General features: G+C 37.6%; 1 protein-coding gene across 2 annotated transcripts in view; it reads right to left on the reverse strand.

The window, feature by feature from the left end:
* Nucleotides 1–18306, reverse strand: part of APLF (aprataxin and PNKP like factor) — an 86491-nt gene that overhangs the window by 25287 nt on the left and 42898 nt on the right. For both annotated transcript variants that reach the window (XM_029232252.1, XM_029232251.1), the window contains exons 6-7: nt 16512–16696; nt 4172–4527 (exon numbers count right to left, since the gene is read on the reverse strand). In XM_029232252.1, coding sequence (XP_029088085.1) covers nt 4172–4527; nt 16512–16696 — 541 coding nt within the window. The remainder of the gene's footprint in view (nt 1–4171; nt 4528–16511; nt 16697–18306) is intronic.

Genomic DNA, 18306 nt, shown 5'->3' on the forward strand with positions numbered 1-18306 from the left:
TCGTGGAGACACTGTTTTATACTTTGGAAATTTCTTTAATGTCTGGCTTAAAAGAGGGCATCCGAATTCTCCTCCTATCCGCTTCTGCATGCAATCATTAACACAAATCATGTAGCCTCTGGGAATACTGTACACTTGTGAGTGAGAGAATCAGAGTGAAAAAGGCACACACACACAAAGTATTATTATGAAAATGGTTTTGGCCCAACAGGTTTCCTAAAAGCATCTTGGGGACCAGGACCTGCAAGGGCCTCTGGAACATACTTTCAGAAGCAATGTTACAAACAACATATTAGTTTTTCCTGTATTTGAATTAAAATGGAAATATGTAGTATGTACTTCTTTGAGAATGACTTTTTATGTTTGTATGATTACTCCACATTACTGCATGTAACAGTAGTATACTTTTATTACTGTGTAACATTCCACTGTATGAAAGTGCTATAATTTATTTGTCCATTCTACTATTAATAGACTTTTGGATTCATTCTAGTTATTGGTTTTTATAAATAATACTGCTGTGAACATTCTACTTTTGGCGTACTGTTAGAAGTAATAAACTAATTCAGCAAAGTTGGAGGATACAAAAATCAACACCCAAAAACCAGTTGTGTTCCTATATACTTGCAATGAACAATCCCGAAAGGAAATTAAGAAAACAATTCAATTTACAATAACATTTAAAAATAAAATAGTTAGGAAATAAACTTAAGGAGGTGAAAGACATACACAGGTTTAATTTCTATTAAAGAAGACACAAATAAATGGAAAGACATCCCATGTTCATGGAATGGAAGACTTAATATTGTTAATATGTAAATACTACCCAAGGCAATCTACAGATTTAAAGCAATCCCTATTAAAATCCCAATGACATTTTTTTGCAGAAATAGAAAAATCCATCCTAAAATTCATGTGAAATCTCAAGGAACCTCAAATGAACAAAACAATCCTGAAAAAGTTGAAGGTTTCACACTTCCTGATTTCAAAACTTATTACAAAACTACAGTTATCAAAACAGTGTTGTACTAACATAAAGACAGGCATATAATATAGACACATGGAAGAGAACAGACAGCCCAAGATAAACTCTTGCTTATATGGTCAAATGATTTTTCAACAAAGTTGCCAAGACCATTCCAAAAGGAAAGAATACTCTTTTCAACAAATGGTGCTGGAAAAAGAGGATATTCACATGCAAAAGAATGAAGTTGGACCCTTCCCTTACACCATATACAAAATTAACTCAAAATGTATCCAAGACATAAAAGACCTAAAATATAAAACTTCTAGAAGAAAACAGGGGGAAAGCTTCATGACATTGGATTTGTCAAAGATTTCTTGCCAAATGCAAAGGCAAGAAATGTAAAAGTTGCCTAAGTTCCATGAGACTGCCCCAAACTCTGCCTGTCCTCTTAGCCCTCAGTCTGAAACACTAAAAAATTGGCAAATGTCACAAGAAAAAAAGAAGCCTCAAGGTCCTGACTGCCTCTAATGTTCTCAAGCATGAGTGTTCCGCTTTGCTAGTTGTTTTCAGTGGGAGCTTTGGTCCTCAATAAGACACATCACCTTTACTAGAGATAAAACGCTTATTTTATAGACTATTAACTCATAATTTATATGACCTTATGGAGATAAAATCTACAAGTTTTAATTAAGGTATAAATTTCTTACAAGTTAGTAAGAGACATTTCAATTTCTATCCAATTTTTAAAAGCAGTTTACTAATAGAATCATATGCTATTAAAAAGAAAAACTATATGGCCCCAAAAGAACAAAATTTTCAAAAAGAATTTTTTGGAAGCAACAGTTTCTATAAAGTTAAATGCTATTTTGTTGTTTTTTTGTTTCACAAAGGATTGAAATAAGATGTGACTGCTTTAGACAGGTTGAATTTGAAGTGCCTGTGATTTAAGTGGTGATTATCTGGATCTAAAATTTAGTACAGAAATCTGTGTTGGAGATACAGACTTGGGAGTTAATACCATAACATCAAGGGAGTGAATAAGACTACCCCTGAGCAATAATTTTCTATTAAGACGGAACATGTAAATAAATGATCAGATAGTAAATATCAGATCTAATATCAAATATTAGAAAGTGTACGAGGAAATGTTGTGTAGAATAGAAGATGAGCAATTTAGGGAAGAATGAACATCTGTTAGAAAAGGGCTAAGAAAGGAACTGAATGTGTCTTTAAGCAGGACAGGAGACAGGAAAAGGGAACAACACATCCAAAGGACCTAAGAACAGCATGACAGCATGGTGCATCCAAAGAATTACTGGGAGTTCAGGGTCTTCTAGACTATGCTAAGAAATCTGGCCTTTAGCCACTGAAGGATTCTGTAAAGGAGAGTAATATTGTCAGATTTTTTTCTCTCTCTTCTTTTTTACCTTTGTTTTTATTTTCTTAGCCAGATCATTCAGGCAACAATGAGGAAGGAATATGAACCTGACGGAAAGTTTGGAGACTTAGGAGATTATTCACTTGTCCCAGAGAGATCACTGCATGAGCTAAAGCAGTAGCATTGAGGCTGGAGAAAAGATACATTTAACTAATTGTTAAGATGCACGTATATAACAAGAACTCAATATAGGTTATTTTTCCCCCTTTGTTACAAATATAAACATTTCGTTTTCAAGATTTCAGTGGCAAATATTTCTCAGGTATTAATTATGTATATCAAAATTAGTGAAGAAGTAAAAAAAAACTATTCATAAGCTATGACTGGTTAAAACTAACGTGTATCATCATCAAATATGTATGAATTCATTATGATCTTGATAAAAGATTCAATCACATTTAACAAAGACAAGTACCAGCCAAACACCGTTATGGACTGAATTGTGTTCCCTACCCCCAAATTTATATGTTCAAGCCCTAACCCCTAATGTGACTATATTTGGAGACAGAGCCTTTAAAGAGATAATTCAGATTAAATAAGGTCATGAGGGTAGGGCTTTAATCCAAAATGACTGATGTCCTTATAAGATGAGGAAGAGACTCCAAAGATGTGCATGTACAGAGAAAAGGCCATGTGAGGGCGCCATGAGAAGGCACTGTCTGCAAGCCAAGGAGAGAGCCTGCAGGAGAAACCCAACCTGCCAACACCTTGATCATAGGCTTTCAGCCTCCAGAACTGTGAGATAATAAATTTCTGCTGTTTAAACCACCCAATCTGTGGCATTTTGTTATAGCAGCTCTAGTGAACTGATACAGATACCAAACAGGATTTTTCAAAAATCCAAAATAATAGAAGGTTTATATACTTCCATTTCACAAGTTTATAAATTATGTTCCATATGCAGGACTAAGGCCATTGCAAATAGACAAAATTGTGAATAAACGCATAAATTATAATGGTTGAAATTGAAAAATATAATTATTCAGGTGTTATAATGGCACTGCATTTTAAAGAGAGATACAATGAATGAGAAATTAACAGAATATGTGATATAAATATGCTATCGAATAGAAGACAAACTACTAGAATGTACTGATAAGATACTTGGTTTGATAAGTTGGAATGGCAAAGAAATACTTCTGAAATAGGGCTAGGTAATTATAAACATGTTAGAATAAACAGAGAGAAACTATAGCCTAAAACTAATTCACAAAGCATGAAATTAGAAAATATGGTACAGTGTTATCAAACGAAGTAAGTATAGGAGTAACCAATCAATCCATAAAATATATATTTAGTTGTTTCAGAAGGCATCACGGTGACTCAGAAGCACCATTAGAAAAATATAAAGGAAAATGCACAAATATAAGATGCTTAAGCACAACTTAGAATCCTCTTGAGAGTTATACTGTATGCAGCAACTACTTATGAAGGCATCTTTCCAACAGCTAAATAAGACATTACATGAGCAGGTATTTTGATCTGAGTGATTCTGTTTTCAAGTCTGGATTCCCCAGTTCAGATCCCTGTATTAATCAGCATATCTACAATGAAACATTTAATCCCCCACAATATTTTAAAAGCCTCTAGCAGGATTTGCTAGAATGCATACTGAGAAAGTGCAAACCAGGAGAAACATGATAAAGCTCCTAACCTTTAGGCCAATGGGTTTTATTAGGCTTTTAACACACTATAGCATGTATCTTCATAGCTATTATGCTGTTGAAATAATGGAATTATATGCTAGCTGTAATTTCACTTCATACCTGTAGCAGTTTGCCCCATACATGCAGGATGTCCTCTTGACCTTGTTTTCTTCAGAACCCTGTGGAACTGAATCAGCTGCCTTTGCATGCAAAGTTTCAGGATTGCAGGGATCAGAGCCAGACTCAGGATGAGATCTTTCAGGCTCATCATGGAAGGACTTGCCTTGGGCACTCAAACAACTCTCAGAACAACTCCTCGCCTTGCTGTCTTTATCTGGTGTTCCCTTAGTGGTGATTTTATGTTCAGGAACCTTATCAAGTTCCTCTACTGGGATTTCATTTCTCTGTGCATTAGTCTTCATGTTATTTACCTCTGTGTTATCTAACGTGATTGCAGAAAATGACTGTGACATTTCCTATAACACAAATCAGAAAGTAAATAATAAAGCATGTTTCAAAAGAAATATGTAAATTTAAGCATAAAAGCGTGAAACTACAAGATTCATGCAATATGTATATTTTAAAACTTTAAGATTCACATTTTAAAGTTATTAAAAATACCATTATCTCTGTCTCTAATTTAATAACTTTGAAATGGTCTACCGTTATCAGAAAAGAAACTTATAGCTGTATCAAACCTTTACAATCGTGTCAAACATTCAGTGACAAATAACCAGAAAAATACAAACGAAACATAAGAGAACCCAACAGCTGCTTTCGTTTGAATATGATCTTTCCCAAAAAACCTACTAGGCTCTTAAATTTCCTGTTCAAGAATGTGTCACACTTCTATGCCCTGTTCTTATAATTTCTTATAAGTTACTGTAATACTTTATTTCTACCCTCTAAATATAATCATGATTTTTTTTCCTACAGCTGCATGATGAAATTGCTCCTCCTTCACAGAAAAATTTGCATTAAGTTATGAGCAACTTAGAAAATAAATGATTCCTTTGAAGTGGTAGGAATAACAGTTTCAGTTTAACCAATTAAAGGCATCTTGAATCAAGTAAATATTCTCATTAGCACTACAGAACCTTTTTTAATGTGTACTTACCACCAGTAAGTACAATGAGTAAGCCTAGTCTTATCCTATTAAAAATGACCTATTAATTACTTATACTTCCTGTGGAGTGAAAACATTGCTCAGATAAACCCCAGTCCTCCTGGTAAGGACGTGATGACCACGTACTAGATACACGTGAATGTTCACTCCCATGTATAACTAAGAACTCATGTATGCTGGCTGTCTTCTGGGAAAAGCTGGTTTTAATGTTATGTGATATCCAACAGCTCAAATTTCTTGAGAAGGTATCAGCATGACTTTTTTTTAGACTAATTACTTAGGTGTTTTGATAGTTTTTTCTTTTCTAGCACAGTATGCCAACTTTAAAATGTTATCCAAACTGACTAAAGACCTTGCAAAAAGAACCTAGATCTAATCATGGCTCTCGTATAGTAGGTAATAGATAACCAATCATGTGACTACCTCTTGGAGCTGGCCCTCAGGTAGTGGCATTCATGCCACATCCCGCTAACACATACACTATTTCCTCCGAAGCTGCTCAAGTACACCCCAATCTCATCTCCCTCTGCTATAGGACCAACTAACACATGCCAGGATCTGGACCTGGGGGTGGGTGCGGTAACAGAGCAATTCTGATCCACCTCCCCACTTGGCAGTCCCCACACTGGGTCAACTCTCACCAATTTTCTTTTTTTCTGTTCAGACAGTAATGGGGTAAGTCAGCAAATCCACTGGCTAAGCAGGTCCAATAAAATGTCAGTCTCTTCTTCCTGTTGGCATCTCGAAATGCCACAATAAATTCTCTTAGAGCACATCTCTTCTCTTGATTTTAGAAAGGGAGAAAATAACTTCTTCCCCCGAACACAGCCCTCTCCCAGATCTTAAAACCTCCTTGTCTCTCAGTTCTCTTTGTATAAAGCCTGAGGGTGGAACAGTGAATACTTCTCACCCCTTTCAATAAGCCCCACAGGGAAAGTCTAGCTCTCACTGCTGGGGTGCTCCTTTCAAACATGAGATACTTAACAGTACTTCTGTCCTCAGTGTTGGGCCTCAGCAACAGTTTTGTTGACAATAGGGAAAAATATCCCATTCAACGTCCTGTCACATTTAGTATAGGGGAAAAAATAAAACACAACTAGGGAAATGGTTAAATAAAGTAGAATACATTTCTTACCATGAAACACTGTGCAGAGGTTGAGAAGAATGAAGTAGATCTATATATATATATCTAAGGATTTTTTAAATTAAACAATATATATATACTATGATTCCATCTAGCTTGTAAAAAAAAATTCCCTATATACCTATGTGAGTACTTACTTGTGTAAATCCACATGAAAAGATTTAGAAGGATGCAAACCGAAATACCAGTAGGCAATAAGACTGAAGGATGAGGCAAATCAAGATTTTCATTTTACTTCACATGCGTCTGAATAGTCTAATTTTTGACAATAAGCATCTACTATATTACCACTTAAAAAATGAAAAGCAAACCAAAGAAATGAAATAAAAGATATGAAGTGTAAAGCATCATATTTCAACTCCCTCTACTTCCATGAAATGTAAAGAAGGATTTGTTTTTTTAATATCTTCACAAGGAATATGTTGAACATGTTAATTTATTCCAAAAGAGAAAGGAGTAATAAAGTCACAGATATCAATACTATGGATCAGGGGTTCTCAAATATTTTAAGAGGCATAAAAACTGGAATTCATAATGTTCTTTATGGAACTCCATGAAATATTGATATTCAGTAGGCCCCTGGCATTTAACATTCGTGGTTTCAATTATTCATAAACGGTCTCAAAAATCTATTACATGCAGTATTTTGTAAGTTTGCTGAGACATAAATTCGTACTGTGCCAATTATAAAACTCATGAGCCAGAGCAAGTCACTGAACCGGCAAATGAGAGAAGAGGAAAGATGGAGGGTTCTCTGTACTTGGAAGAAGTAGGGGAAGGCAGAGCTCCACATTTTATGGCACCCACATGGCTTATGTCCTAGATGAGATGAAAATGTGAAGAATGAATTGTGGCAGGCTAGAGATTCATGACAGAAGAGGCAGATCTACACTTTGTAAAAATACATGCTAGAGACCTCAGGAATCGGGGAGCATGGAGCTAATGGAAGGTGGCCCTGGTGCTTGAAGGTGGCTAAAATGTACCATATTAAGGCTATTAAAGTAGCCTGTTAACTTGCCCAATAAGCCCTCCCTCGTCCCTCAACCATCTGAAGTTTTTTTTTTTTGGCCCCGCCATCCAGCCTGTAGGATCTTAGCTCCCCAACCAGGGACTGAACCAGTGCCCATGGCAATGAAAGCACAGACTCTTAACCACTGGACTGCCAGGGAATTCCCCATCTGAAGTTTTAATACACTACAAGGGACAGGATAAAGAACTTTCCCCGATACAAGTTCAATGAAGTAATTTGTTGTTGTTTCCAAGCTGCCCTTGGAAAGAATGTCTGTGCTAATAAATTGCCTTAAAAGTCCTGCATCAATCCCATTAGCACCCACATGCTAAGGACTAAAAAATCCTAAACTCCAGCCCCAGCCTCACTCTTGAGCTTCAAACTCATATATTCAACCACTAGCTAGACATTCCTTCCTCAATATTCTATGCAACTCAAACTCAAAATGTCAAAATTGAAATCCTCCCTCGGTATTCTGGCCATAGTTTTGGCCAACATAATTTATCTATTCATTCTAGCCAGAACCTTGGAAGTCTATCTTTCATTTCTTCTTTCCTTCACTTTCCCCAGATCTAAGCAACAAGTGCTGCAGTTTGTTTCTTAAATATTTCTCTAATCCAGTGCCTTTGCAGTGCCTTGGGTCAGATTCTCTTCATTTCATGACACTGTCAATGCCCTTATCCCCCGTTTTTATCTTATTCTCTTCCAATCTCTCCTCTGAAGAGCTGGCTTATGTAGTCCTCCTCAAGGCTCCCATGAAAATCAATGTGTTGTCACTTTATTTTAGGATTTGAATCATGTCCCCCATAAGACTATTTGCTTCTTATCAACTATATCTTATTCATCTTTATTCATTTAATTCCATATTCTAGCATACTGCCTTGCATATAACAGAAAGACTGCTTTAGTGTAATGATTATTAGAATGGTCTTTGAAATAAAAGAATCAGATTTTGAATATCAGCTTTGCTATTTCCTAACCTTTGACCTTGAACAAGTTGATTTAAACTTTCAGACTCCCCTGGTCTGTAAACCAGGGATATTATCAACCAACTTTACAGGATTTTCTAAAAATTAAATGAAATAAGTATATCTTAGTACTGGGGAGAGCCGATAAAAAAGGCTCAATAAATGACTGTGGGTGTTTTTTCAGTTGTTGTTGTTAATAGCATTATTAATGCCACCATATTACTACTATTTGCTTAGTGAGCGCTTGTTAAATGAATGAATGATTAAATGAATGAAAAGGTGTTTCTGTGGGACTGATCGGAGACATGCTATAAATGGTGCAACCTAAATGGCCGATCAGGAGCAAAGGATATAGGATTCTTTGATGCAGTAAACAAACACTAAGAAGCTCTGGGGGATACAGTCTTACTTAAGAGATAGCTATGTAAGTAAGAGTTACACTCTTCACCTCTCCTGTTATTTTGGTCAGCCAAGCAAAGAATTTAGTGTACTCAAGACAAATGAAGATACTCTTAAAATATCACCTCCCTACCAGCTTTCAGGAATAAACAACCTATTTTTGGTAATGTTTCAAAGATTTTATTGAACATCTAGATCTTTTGATATTCCTGATAACTTAAAATGTTTTCTTTCTGAATAACCTTGATTGCAATCCTTACAGTTGGCAGAAAAGGTCTGACCTTTCTTAAAGGTTCACTTGTGATTATCAAACTTTATGGGTTGGTATAAACATAGGAAAACGTGTATACTACAGATTTTCCTCTGAAAAAAAATTTCTCTTCTTGGAAAAAAAAAGGGCAGTTATATTGATATTGTAAAAAATCAATAAAAAGAAACCTCAATTAAATAGAGTCAGGATACCAGAAGATGGAGCTCTCATGCCCTGTGATGAGAGCAAAGCCCAACAGAAAGAAGACTCCTCTTCTTTCCTGGCAATGATTCAGCCAATAAAAAGCCATGGACTCTTAGTTTACTATAGTCCGCCAACCTCCTTTTCCTCTCTATAAAAGGGTTCTCCTTCCCTTGTAAAGCGAGAACTTGCAGCACATGGCTTGCCATAGTTATAGACCTCGAATTGCTGATCACAAATAAAACCATTTGTTTTAGGTCAACATTTTGGTGGCCTGTATGGGGATAAGAGAAGACCCCCAATAGCTCCAGGGCTGGTGAGCAAACAGGTGCAGTCCCCACAATTGAGTCCACTGTGCTCACTGATTTTTCTCGCAGACCCTGGAGTTCGCAGACCCATGTTTCTCCAGGATCCAAGCTCATATCCTCTTTGCATTTGAAGCTCTCCAGGCTTTATCTGGAATCTATTTTAAGGTTCTGTCTTCCAGGTTAAGGCCTTGTTCTGCATGACGGTACTCATTTGGCACTTTGGTCCGACTTTGAGATCGGATTGTTTTAACTGAAGCTGGCTGAGAAGCCTCTAGCCTGGCTTCTCCAGGACCAAACTGTTTCCTTAGAACTGTCTGGTATTAGACCTGCAAGCTGTTTGAGTTGCGAGCTGTTTGAATTGAGCTGTTTAAGCTGTTTGAAAATTGTTCTTTTATTATAGAGAAAAACCTCTGAGAACTGGGACCCAGTTATCTAAATATTTTGAGGGCAACCCACCCCCACAACAGGTACTTCAGCTGATTTTGTGTTTAAAAACCACAGTCCTTCCTCACGGGCATTTCCAACTAAATGGACCAACCTGACCAAAGGCAATTTAGAATATCAATGGCCATTATGAGAAACTTTTGAAATCCCCAAATTAATTTTCTTAAAACCAAGCTGGATTACAATAGCTCAAAAACTTTTTGTTGGAATGACTATTGGAATGGAATGGAATGACTATTTTGATTTGAAATTTTGAGGCTTCCCAACGTTATCAGGAATCTAAAATTGCCTCTCTGCAAAATAAGATTTTAAGATTAACTGAGGCAAATGATTAAAGAAAAACAAAATAGCTTCTGAAGCTTCAGGCTCTTCTTCCTTAGCTTCTTCATCTCAGGTTCCACCTCAGGTGCCATCTTGTCTTTCTCCCTCAGCTCCTATGGCCAGACTCTCTGCCTCTGGCACAAACTTCCTCCTTCCTTTTATACTGTCTATACCTCCTCTGTACCCTCAGTGCCCCCATACTGATTTTCTTGCTAAACTTCCCCTTTTGTCTGAAACTCTCCCTACTCCCTCTTCCTTTGAAATTGCCAGAATCTGTTGCTTTAAAATTAAGCCTTCTGAGGAGCCAGAGACTAAATCCTTAATTTCTTATATTCCCTGGACTAAAGCTGAACTGTGAGCAATAGTCAAAGGTTTTCCCAAAGTAACAGAAGATCTTCATAGATTTGCTGAGGAATTTAATACAGTCATTCAAACTTGACAACCTGGTTTCTCTGACTTACATCACCTAGTTCATATATTTGTCAGTGAAGGCCAGGCCCAGCATTGGATAAAAACTACTAATTGGGAAAATCTTGAAAGGTCTCTAGCATTACAAGTGGGAGACCAGCCCAGTAACTTATTATATGATCACACTTAAGCAATCATGAGGCGACTTCATCAGGTAATTCCTACGGCTTTTCCAAAGCCTGTTGATTGGAACAAAATTCACGCTTGCACACAAAAATCTGATAATCCTGTTTATGACTATCACAATCAACTTCAGATTGTTTTAAAAGAAAATTCTGCTCTTCTTTCAGATGTGGATTCCACCTGGGTAACTGTTAACTCTATGTTTATTACTGGGCTGAACTGGCTCCTTTCCTTTCTAGTAAAAAGGAGCAGGATAGAATGGAAAACGATGTCCACTCCAGATTTAGCTAACCTGGCAAACCAGCTCACTCCAACTCTAGGTGGGTAACCCTGCCCCCCCCCAAAAAAAAAGACTACTAAAATTCTTAATCTTCAAATCCAGCAACTAAAAGACTCCTAAACAAAACCAAAACCCTCCTAGTTTCTGCTATTATTGTGAAGAGCCAGGACATTGGAAAGAGACTGTTAACAAGTATACGTACCTCAGGCCTTCAGCCCTCTAACCAGCCTTTCCAACATCTGCCCAATTCTCAATGACAGGACTCTGATAAACTACAGGGGCTCTTCCCAATCCTCCCTCTCAATCGACTTGGAGAAACATTTCTCCAGATTGGGGATGAATCCCTTCTAGTCTTAACTGACCCTGGAACCATACTCTCAATGCTCAACCCTGCTACTATAAAGCAGTCCCTAAAACAGCTCAAATAGTGGGACTTCTAAACAGCCTCAAGAGTTTCCTCTCCCTGAGCCTATTCCCTTTTGTTTAGGCCCTTTGAGAGATGCACACCCTTTTCTCCTTAGTTCCTCTGCCCCTATTCATTTATTAGGCTGAGACTTCTTAAAAAAGTATCATGCTGGAATTTCTTTCTCCCAAAAGGGGGAAATAATTCTAGAATTTCACAATAGTCATCAAAGTAACCAATCAGGTGAATTAAGTGATCCTTTGACATCTTTTATTTGTTTTGCCTCTGATGGCACTAGAGCTAATTCTGGAAACACTGATCATTTGTCCCTAGTGAATCAGCTGCCACCCTCCTTATGGGCAAAAACTCCAATTGATACTGGCAAAATTCACAGCGCACCTCCCATCAAGATTCAAATAGAGCCCTCAAAACCACTTCCAGAATTAATATTCCATAAGAAAAGAAGGACTTAAAGGCATAAAGCCATAAAAGAACATTACAAGGCTCAAGGTCTCATTATCCCTTACACCAGCCTGGTAAGAAAACCTAACGGCTGAGGGTGGAGGTTCATCCAGAATTTTTGAGCAGTAAACAACATTGTTATCCCTTGACACCCCGTTGTTCCTAATCCCCGTACATTACTAACATCCATTCTTACTGGAAGTAAATTCTTTACTGTTACTGATTTATGTAGTCCATTCTTTAATATTCCAGTTGATGAAGCTGGCCAATACCTTTTTGCTCTCACTTGGGAAGAAAAACAATTCCCCTGGACAGTAATGTCCCAGGGTTTTGCTGAGGGTCCTTCTTATTTCTCACAAATCCCAAAGGCTGATCTGGATTATATAAAGTTCCCTAGAGGTTCTACTATGTGGATGATTTGCTTCTTTGCTCTACTTCTCAATCATCCTCACAGGAAGACAGTATTCACTTGCCAAAGTTTTTAGCCTGAAAGGGACATAAGGTTGTCAAAGAAAAATTGCAGTTTGCCCAAACCCAGGTTCGATATTTAGGGCATCTGATATCAGAACAAAAGCTACATGTAGATCCAGATACACTTCACGATGCCCTAAGTTTTCCCAAACTCCAAACTAACCGCCAACTGCAACGTTTTCTCAGGATAGTTGGTTACTGCCAAAATTGAATTCCAAATTTCTCTCTTATGGCCAAACCTCTGTATGCTTTATTAAACAATAACAACCATGACTCAAACTTATGGGAAGAACCAAACAATATAGCCTTTAAGGCCTTAAAGTTGAGTCTGATGAACCCGCCTGCCCTTGAGAATCCCAATTATCAAATTCCCTCTTTTCCTTTTTGTATATGAAAAGGTAGAGAATGTCCTTGGCGTACTCACCCAAAACCACGGGGTCCACCATCAACCCACACTGCATTATTGCCAATCACTGGACCCTGTGGCACAGGGATATCCTGCTTGCCTTAAAGCCATTATGGCCACTGCCCTTTGGGTTAAGGCCACCAAGAAAACTGTGGGATCCCCTCTAACTATTTTTGTACTTCATGCAGTAGAAGCCCTCCTGAATTCTCATCACCCTCAATATTTCTCAGCCAGCTGCCTCACCTCCCATGAAGGAAGTCCTTTTGTTAACTGCTCCTCGCATAACTCTTTTATGCTATAATAACCTTAACCCTGCTACTCTTCCCCCCTCTGTCACGAAAGAAGTCCCTCTTGACTGCTTAACACTGACTGATCACCTCCTGACTCCTCATGGTGATTTACAGGAAAGATCTCTCAGTAACACTGACTTCTCATGGTTCACTGATGTTCTTATTTAAAAGGTAACAACGGCAAATATTATGTTGGGTATGCTTTGCAACTCCTTTTGATGTTGCTGAGGCAGCATCTTTACCAATGGTTACTTTGGCCCAACAGGCTGAATTATACACTCTCAAATGGGCTTGTACTTTAAATAAGGGCAAAACTGCCAATATTTATACTGATGGTACACACTTTAAGAGTAGTTCATGATTTTGGAATACTGTGGAAGCAACGTGGCTTCCTTACTTCCAGCAGAAATAAAATTTTAAATGGCTCTTATGTTCAGGAATGCAATATTTTTATCTGCCACTTTAGCTATTACTAATATTCCAGGGCATTCTAAACTTTACTCTCTGGAAGCTAAGGGAAATCACTTTGCTGACATTTTTGCAGAGAATGCTGCCCTGAAAGGGGCTAACAGCATTCTGTTGGTCCAAAGGAACATTTCCCCAGATGATAACTTAGAAAAACTGGCTAAAGAAGGCCAACAACTGGCCTCAGAAAAGGAAAAACAAGATTAGAAATTCAAAAATTGTTGGTTTGATAAAAAGAGAAAGCTCTGGTTTAGACTAACTAACAACCCAGTCCTACTGGAGACTCTAAAATCCCCATTCATCACCCCTGTACATGCATTAAACCACTGGTCTACTGACAAAATGACAGCATTCATGAATCAGTATTGATGGGGAAACACTGACAAATCCACCAAAAGTATCTACCTCACTTGTCCCACTTGTCTGAAATACAACCCAAAGAAGTCTGTTTGTACTGCTCCTAAACAACTTAAACTGTCCAATGGACCACTCAAGGTCTGACAACTTGCTCTGGCTCATGGATATAAATACGTTTTAGCAATGGTCTATGTGTTTTCACATACAGACAGGCCTCCCTTGCAGACAGGCTACTGCTTCTTCTGTGGTTAAGGTCCTTTTAGAAAAGAGTATCCCTACCTGGGGAATTCCTCTCAAATTTCATGGTGAAGGAACACATTTTACTGATCAGGCCCTTCAACAAGTCTGCTATTTAGCCAGTTTTACAACACTTTCACTGTGCTTTCCACTTTCAATTCTCCTTTAGGTGAATGCACTAATGGCATTATTATGACTCAATTGGCAAAATTTGTAAAGGCCCTCCAGATACCTCGCCATTGGTCCTTCTAAATCTCAGATCCACCCCTTTTGGAACTCATAAAGCTCTCACCCTTTAAGACAGCCACAGGATGCTCAATGCACTTGGCTCTTGCTTCTTTTGACTCACAACTGATAAGAGGAGAGATACTCCAATATTGCAAAGGTCTAATTGCTTCTATTAAAAATAACCATGTTTTGGTAGAGCAATCTTTTCATAGTGTACTTGTGGGAGATGATGACCTTAAACATCACCTGGCAACCTGGATATTTTGTCTATTGGAAAGAAACACCTCCAGAAGAACTCTCTTCAACCTCACTGGAAAGGCCCCTATCAGGTACTGCAAACCAGCCCTTGTGCTGCCAAACTCCAAGGAGTGGACTCTTGGATTAATGTGACACACTAAAAACTGCACTGAACCCTGACTGGCCCTGCACATCGTCTGATGACCTGAAGGTAAAGATTTCCCATAATTGAAGCCACATCTGATGAGACAGCTTTCCCAAGATATCCAGACCAGGCCTGTTGGAACCTTGTCTGCCAAACCTTTGATGATGACATAACACTTCAGATGCTCTCCAATCTCTATGATCTTTATAACATAGAGACTTTAGATTAAAAGTGCCTGAAAGTTCTTCCTCCTACCTCTCCTTGATACTTGAATGTGACTTCAATAGGTTTCCAATCTGTACTTTCTCTCCAATGTGAGACACCACACCCAGCAAAGGCCCCTCCTGGCATTAAGGGACAAAAAGCCACTGAAACCAGAAAACCTGATTCTTGATCAGCAGTGCTTTCAGAGAAAGACCTTGATCAAAAGGGGTAAAATGTAAAATATTAACAAACAGAAACTTCAATTAAATAGAGTTGGGAGACCAGAAGGCAGAGCTCTCATGCCCTGTGATGACAGCAGAGCACAACATGAAAAAGAAAGACTCCTCTTCCTTCCTGGCAAGGACTCAGCCAATGAAAAACCATGGACTCTGTTTACTATAGCCCTCCCAACTTCCTTTTCCCCTCTCTAAAAGCATTCTCCTTCCCTTGCTGTGCAGGAACTTGCACGTGGCTCATCCATGGCTGCAGACCCCAAACTGCACTGATGACCTTATTAAGTCTTTATAGCCAATATATGAGTCAGAACACACTTTGTTTTCATTTATTAAACTTGACTCCATAAGTAAGCAAAGGAGTTGAGCCTATAGTGATTATACCCCACTTCTCTAGCTTGAGGAAAGGATCCAGTGAGAAGCAGGATCTCCTCCAATGGGAGAGGAGGCAAGAGTGAGGGGAGAACTATAAAAGGTCTGACTCTCTGGGATAACTGCTGGAATTTCCATCAATCCAGTGCATGCTATTCTAAAACCAATCCTACTCCTACGGCTCTCAATGAGACTAAATAGATGGGGACCCACAAAGCTTAGCCATCGGTCTACAAGGATCATGAAAACTGTCATCTAAAGCCACCCTACTCCTGAAAGGAAGAATACCTGATCTTTTTGTCCTAGGGCCATCTCTCTCTTTTTTTTCCCCTTCTCTCTCTCTTCTTAAATTCATCCAATAAATAGGCCTCATTTTCTTAGAGTATCCAGTACCAAAGAATGCTTCAGTCAGCCAAACAATTCTAGTGACTTAGCAAAAACTGAAAGAGGAAAGAAAAGATTTATAAATACTGCAAGTTAGTCCAGAAGTAATCCTGCAACAGGCTGTTAAGAACTACCCATTTGTTGTTCCTCTCTTCACACTTATCAAGAAGAAGGTAGTTACAGGCAGTCTGAGAATGACCAATAGAATAGAAGAAACCAGATTTTCAAAATGGAGGTACCAAATTATGACCAAAGTCAAGTGGTCTCCACCTTTTTTTCAGTCTGAAAATGTCTAAATTAAATAGCTTTGTTTTCTACATTGCAAGTGCTATATTAAAGATTAGTTTCAGTAAGCCAAAAACCAAAAACAAACAAAAGAAAAACTGGGCCTAGTTTTTATCTTGATAAACTCAATATAAAAAGCATTTTTGGTTTTTCCTTGATATATACAGCATATAACTATTCCTAACTAGAACACCTGATGAAGAAAATAAACAATCAAATTATGAATTTTTAAAAAATCACCTTGGATGAAATGATAGACTCTTCCTGGTCAGCATTTTTGCACTTTTTTCCTGTGTCTTGCTCTGCTGATATACTTTCTGTACTTCCTGATGAAATTAATCGCTTTCTTCCTTGCTGTGTGATGTTTACTTGGGTTTTGTCTTTGCAGATTCCTTCTTTTCCACTTTCTCGGATTACATTATTATCTTAATCACACACAAGTACATAAACACAAAGAAAAAGAAGAAGAAAATTATCTCCTGTACCTTCAAATGTCAATAATCCATACCAAAAAAAAAAAAAAAAGACAGAAGGAAAGAAAAAGGATAAAAGAGCAAGTAAATTTAAAGTTCTATTTATATTAAGGCCAATCTCCAATCTGAAAATGCATATTTGCAAATCTCAAAAAGTATTAAGCAGCACCATGGCCAAGAGCTCCAGCCCTGAAGTCATCCTGGCCAAGATGCTAATGTGGGCAGGCTCCATCCTTTAACTGTTTCACCTCACCTCTCTCAACTTTGGTTTCATCATCTGGAAAAAGGGAGTTATAATAATAACTGATGGAGTTATTAGGAGGAGTAAATGAGGTAAGATATATAAACTCTCAGAGTACCACATGTATGTTAGTTATCGTATACATTTTTTAAAATTTTGGCATTGAATTTCTCTAACAGAAAATCTGACATATAGCTATCCAATGAATTTTACATATACTTACTGAGCCTCTATCATCCACAGTGAGGAATACAACTTAAGTTACCTTAAACACAGATTAAGTACCTAAAGTAACTGAAAAGGAAGAGCAACCTCTACAAACTTCACTGATAAAGAAAACAAGTCTCAACAGCAATGGACACTGCATTGCCATAATACTTATTCAAGGTTCAATGTAGTGGGAAAACTTAAATCAGCATCATATTTTGTTAACAAATTCATGAATTGTCTAATCAGAAAAGAAAAAAGATCTGCTTATTTTAAGAGGAAAATCTTCATGGTTAGTTGTCTTTCTCCTCTACTTCATGAGGGCATAGACTTTCTGTGCCTTGTTCATTGTCCCCCATTTTGTGTCTCTAGTATCTAGACCTATACCTAACACAAAACTGATACTCAATGAATATGTTTGAGTAATTGAATTGTTAGCATACACAGAAATTGTCCAAAGATCCTTTGAGAGACTGGACAGGTATGTAAGGCAATCTGTAGTCACTATTTTAATGTTCTAAAGCAAAGGTTAGCAAACTTCTGTAAAAAGCCAGAGAATAAATATTTTAAGCACTGTGAGCCATATAATATTTGTCACAACTATCCAACTCTGCCTTGTAGTGTGAAACCAGCCATAGACAATACATACATGGATGAGTATGGCTATGTTCCAATAAAACTTTCTTTACAGAGACAGGCAGTGGGCTGAATTTGGCTCATGGGCTGTAGTTTGCTCAGAGCTGTTCTAAAGGATATTCAAATGCCCTGAAATGACACACCCTCATTAAATTCAGAAAAGAAATACTAATAGAATATTGTCCATATTATTGAACAGGAAAATCACTGAACCAATATAAAAGTAATGTATTTATCAAAGGAAACTTATGAAAAAACTATCTAATAACTAAACTCAGCCTCAATTATTTAAATCTTTGTTTTGAATCTAAATTAGGGAACATTTCACATCATTTTAGAAACTGGCAGAAATAGGACTAAATAAAACTGACTATACAGTTTGGTGAAGCAAATGACCAAATATTATAACAGTTATGAATTAGTGAAACCAAGGGAAATAATCAACTATGATACTGTTTACTATGCTAGGAACTAAAAA

The sequence above is a fragment of the Monodon monoceros genome, unplaced genomic scaffold, assembly GCF_005190385.1.
Source record: "Monodon monoceros isolate NGI ecotype Baffin Bay Population unplaced genomic scaffold, NGI_Narwhal_1 Super_Scaffold_19, whole genome shotgun sequence".
NCBI classification, from domain to species: Eukaryota; Metazoa; Chordata; class Mammalia; order Artiodactyla; family Monodontidae; genus Monodon; species Monodon monoceros.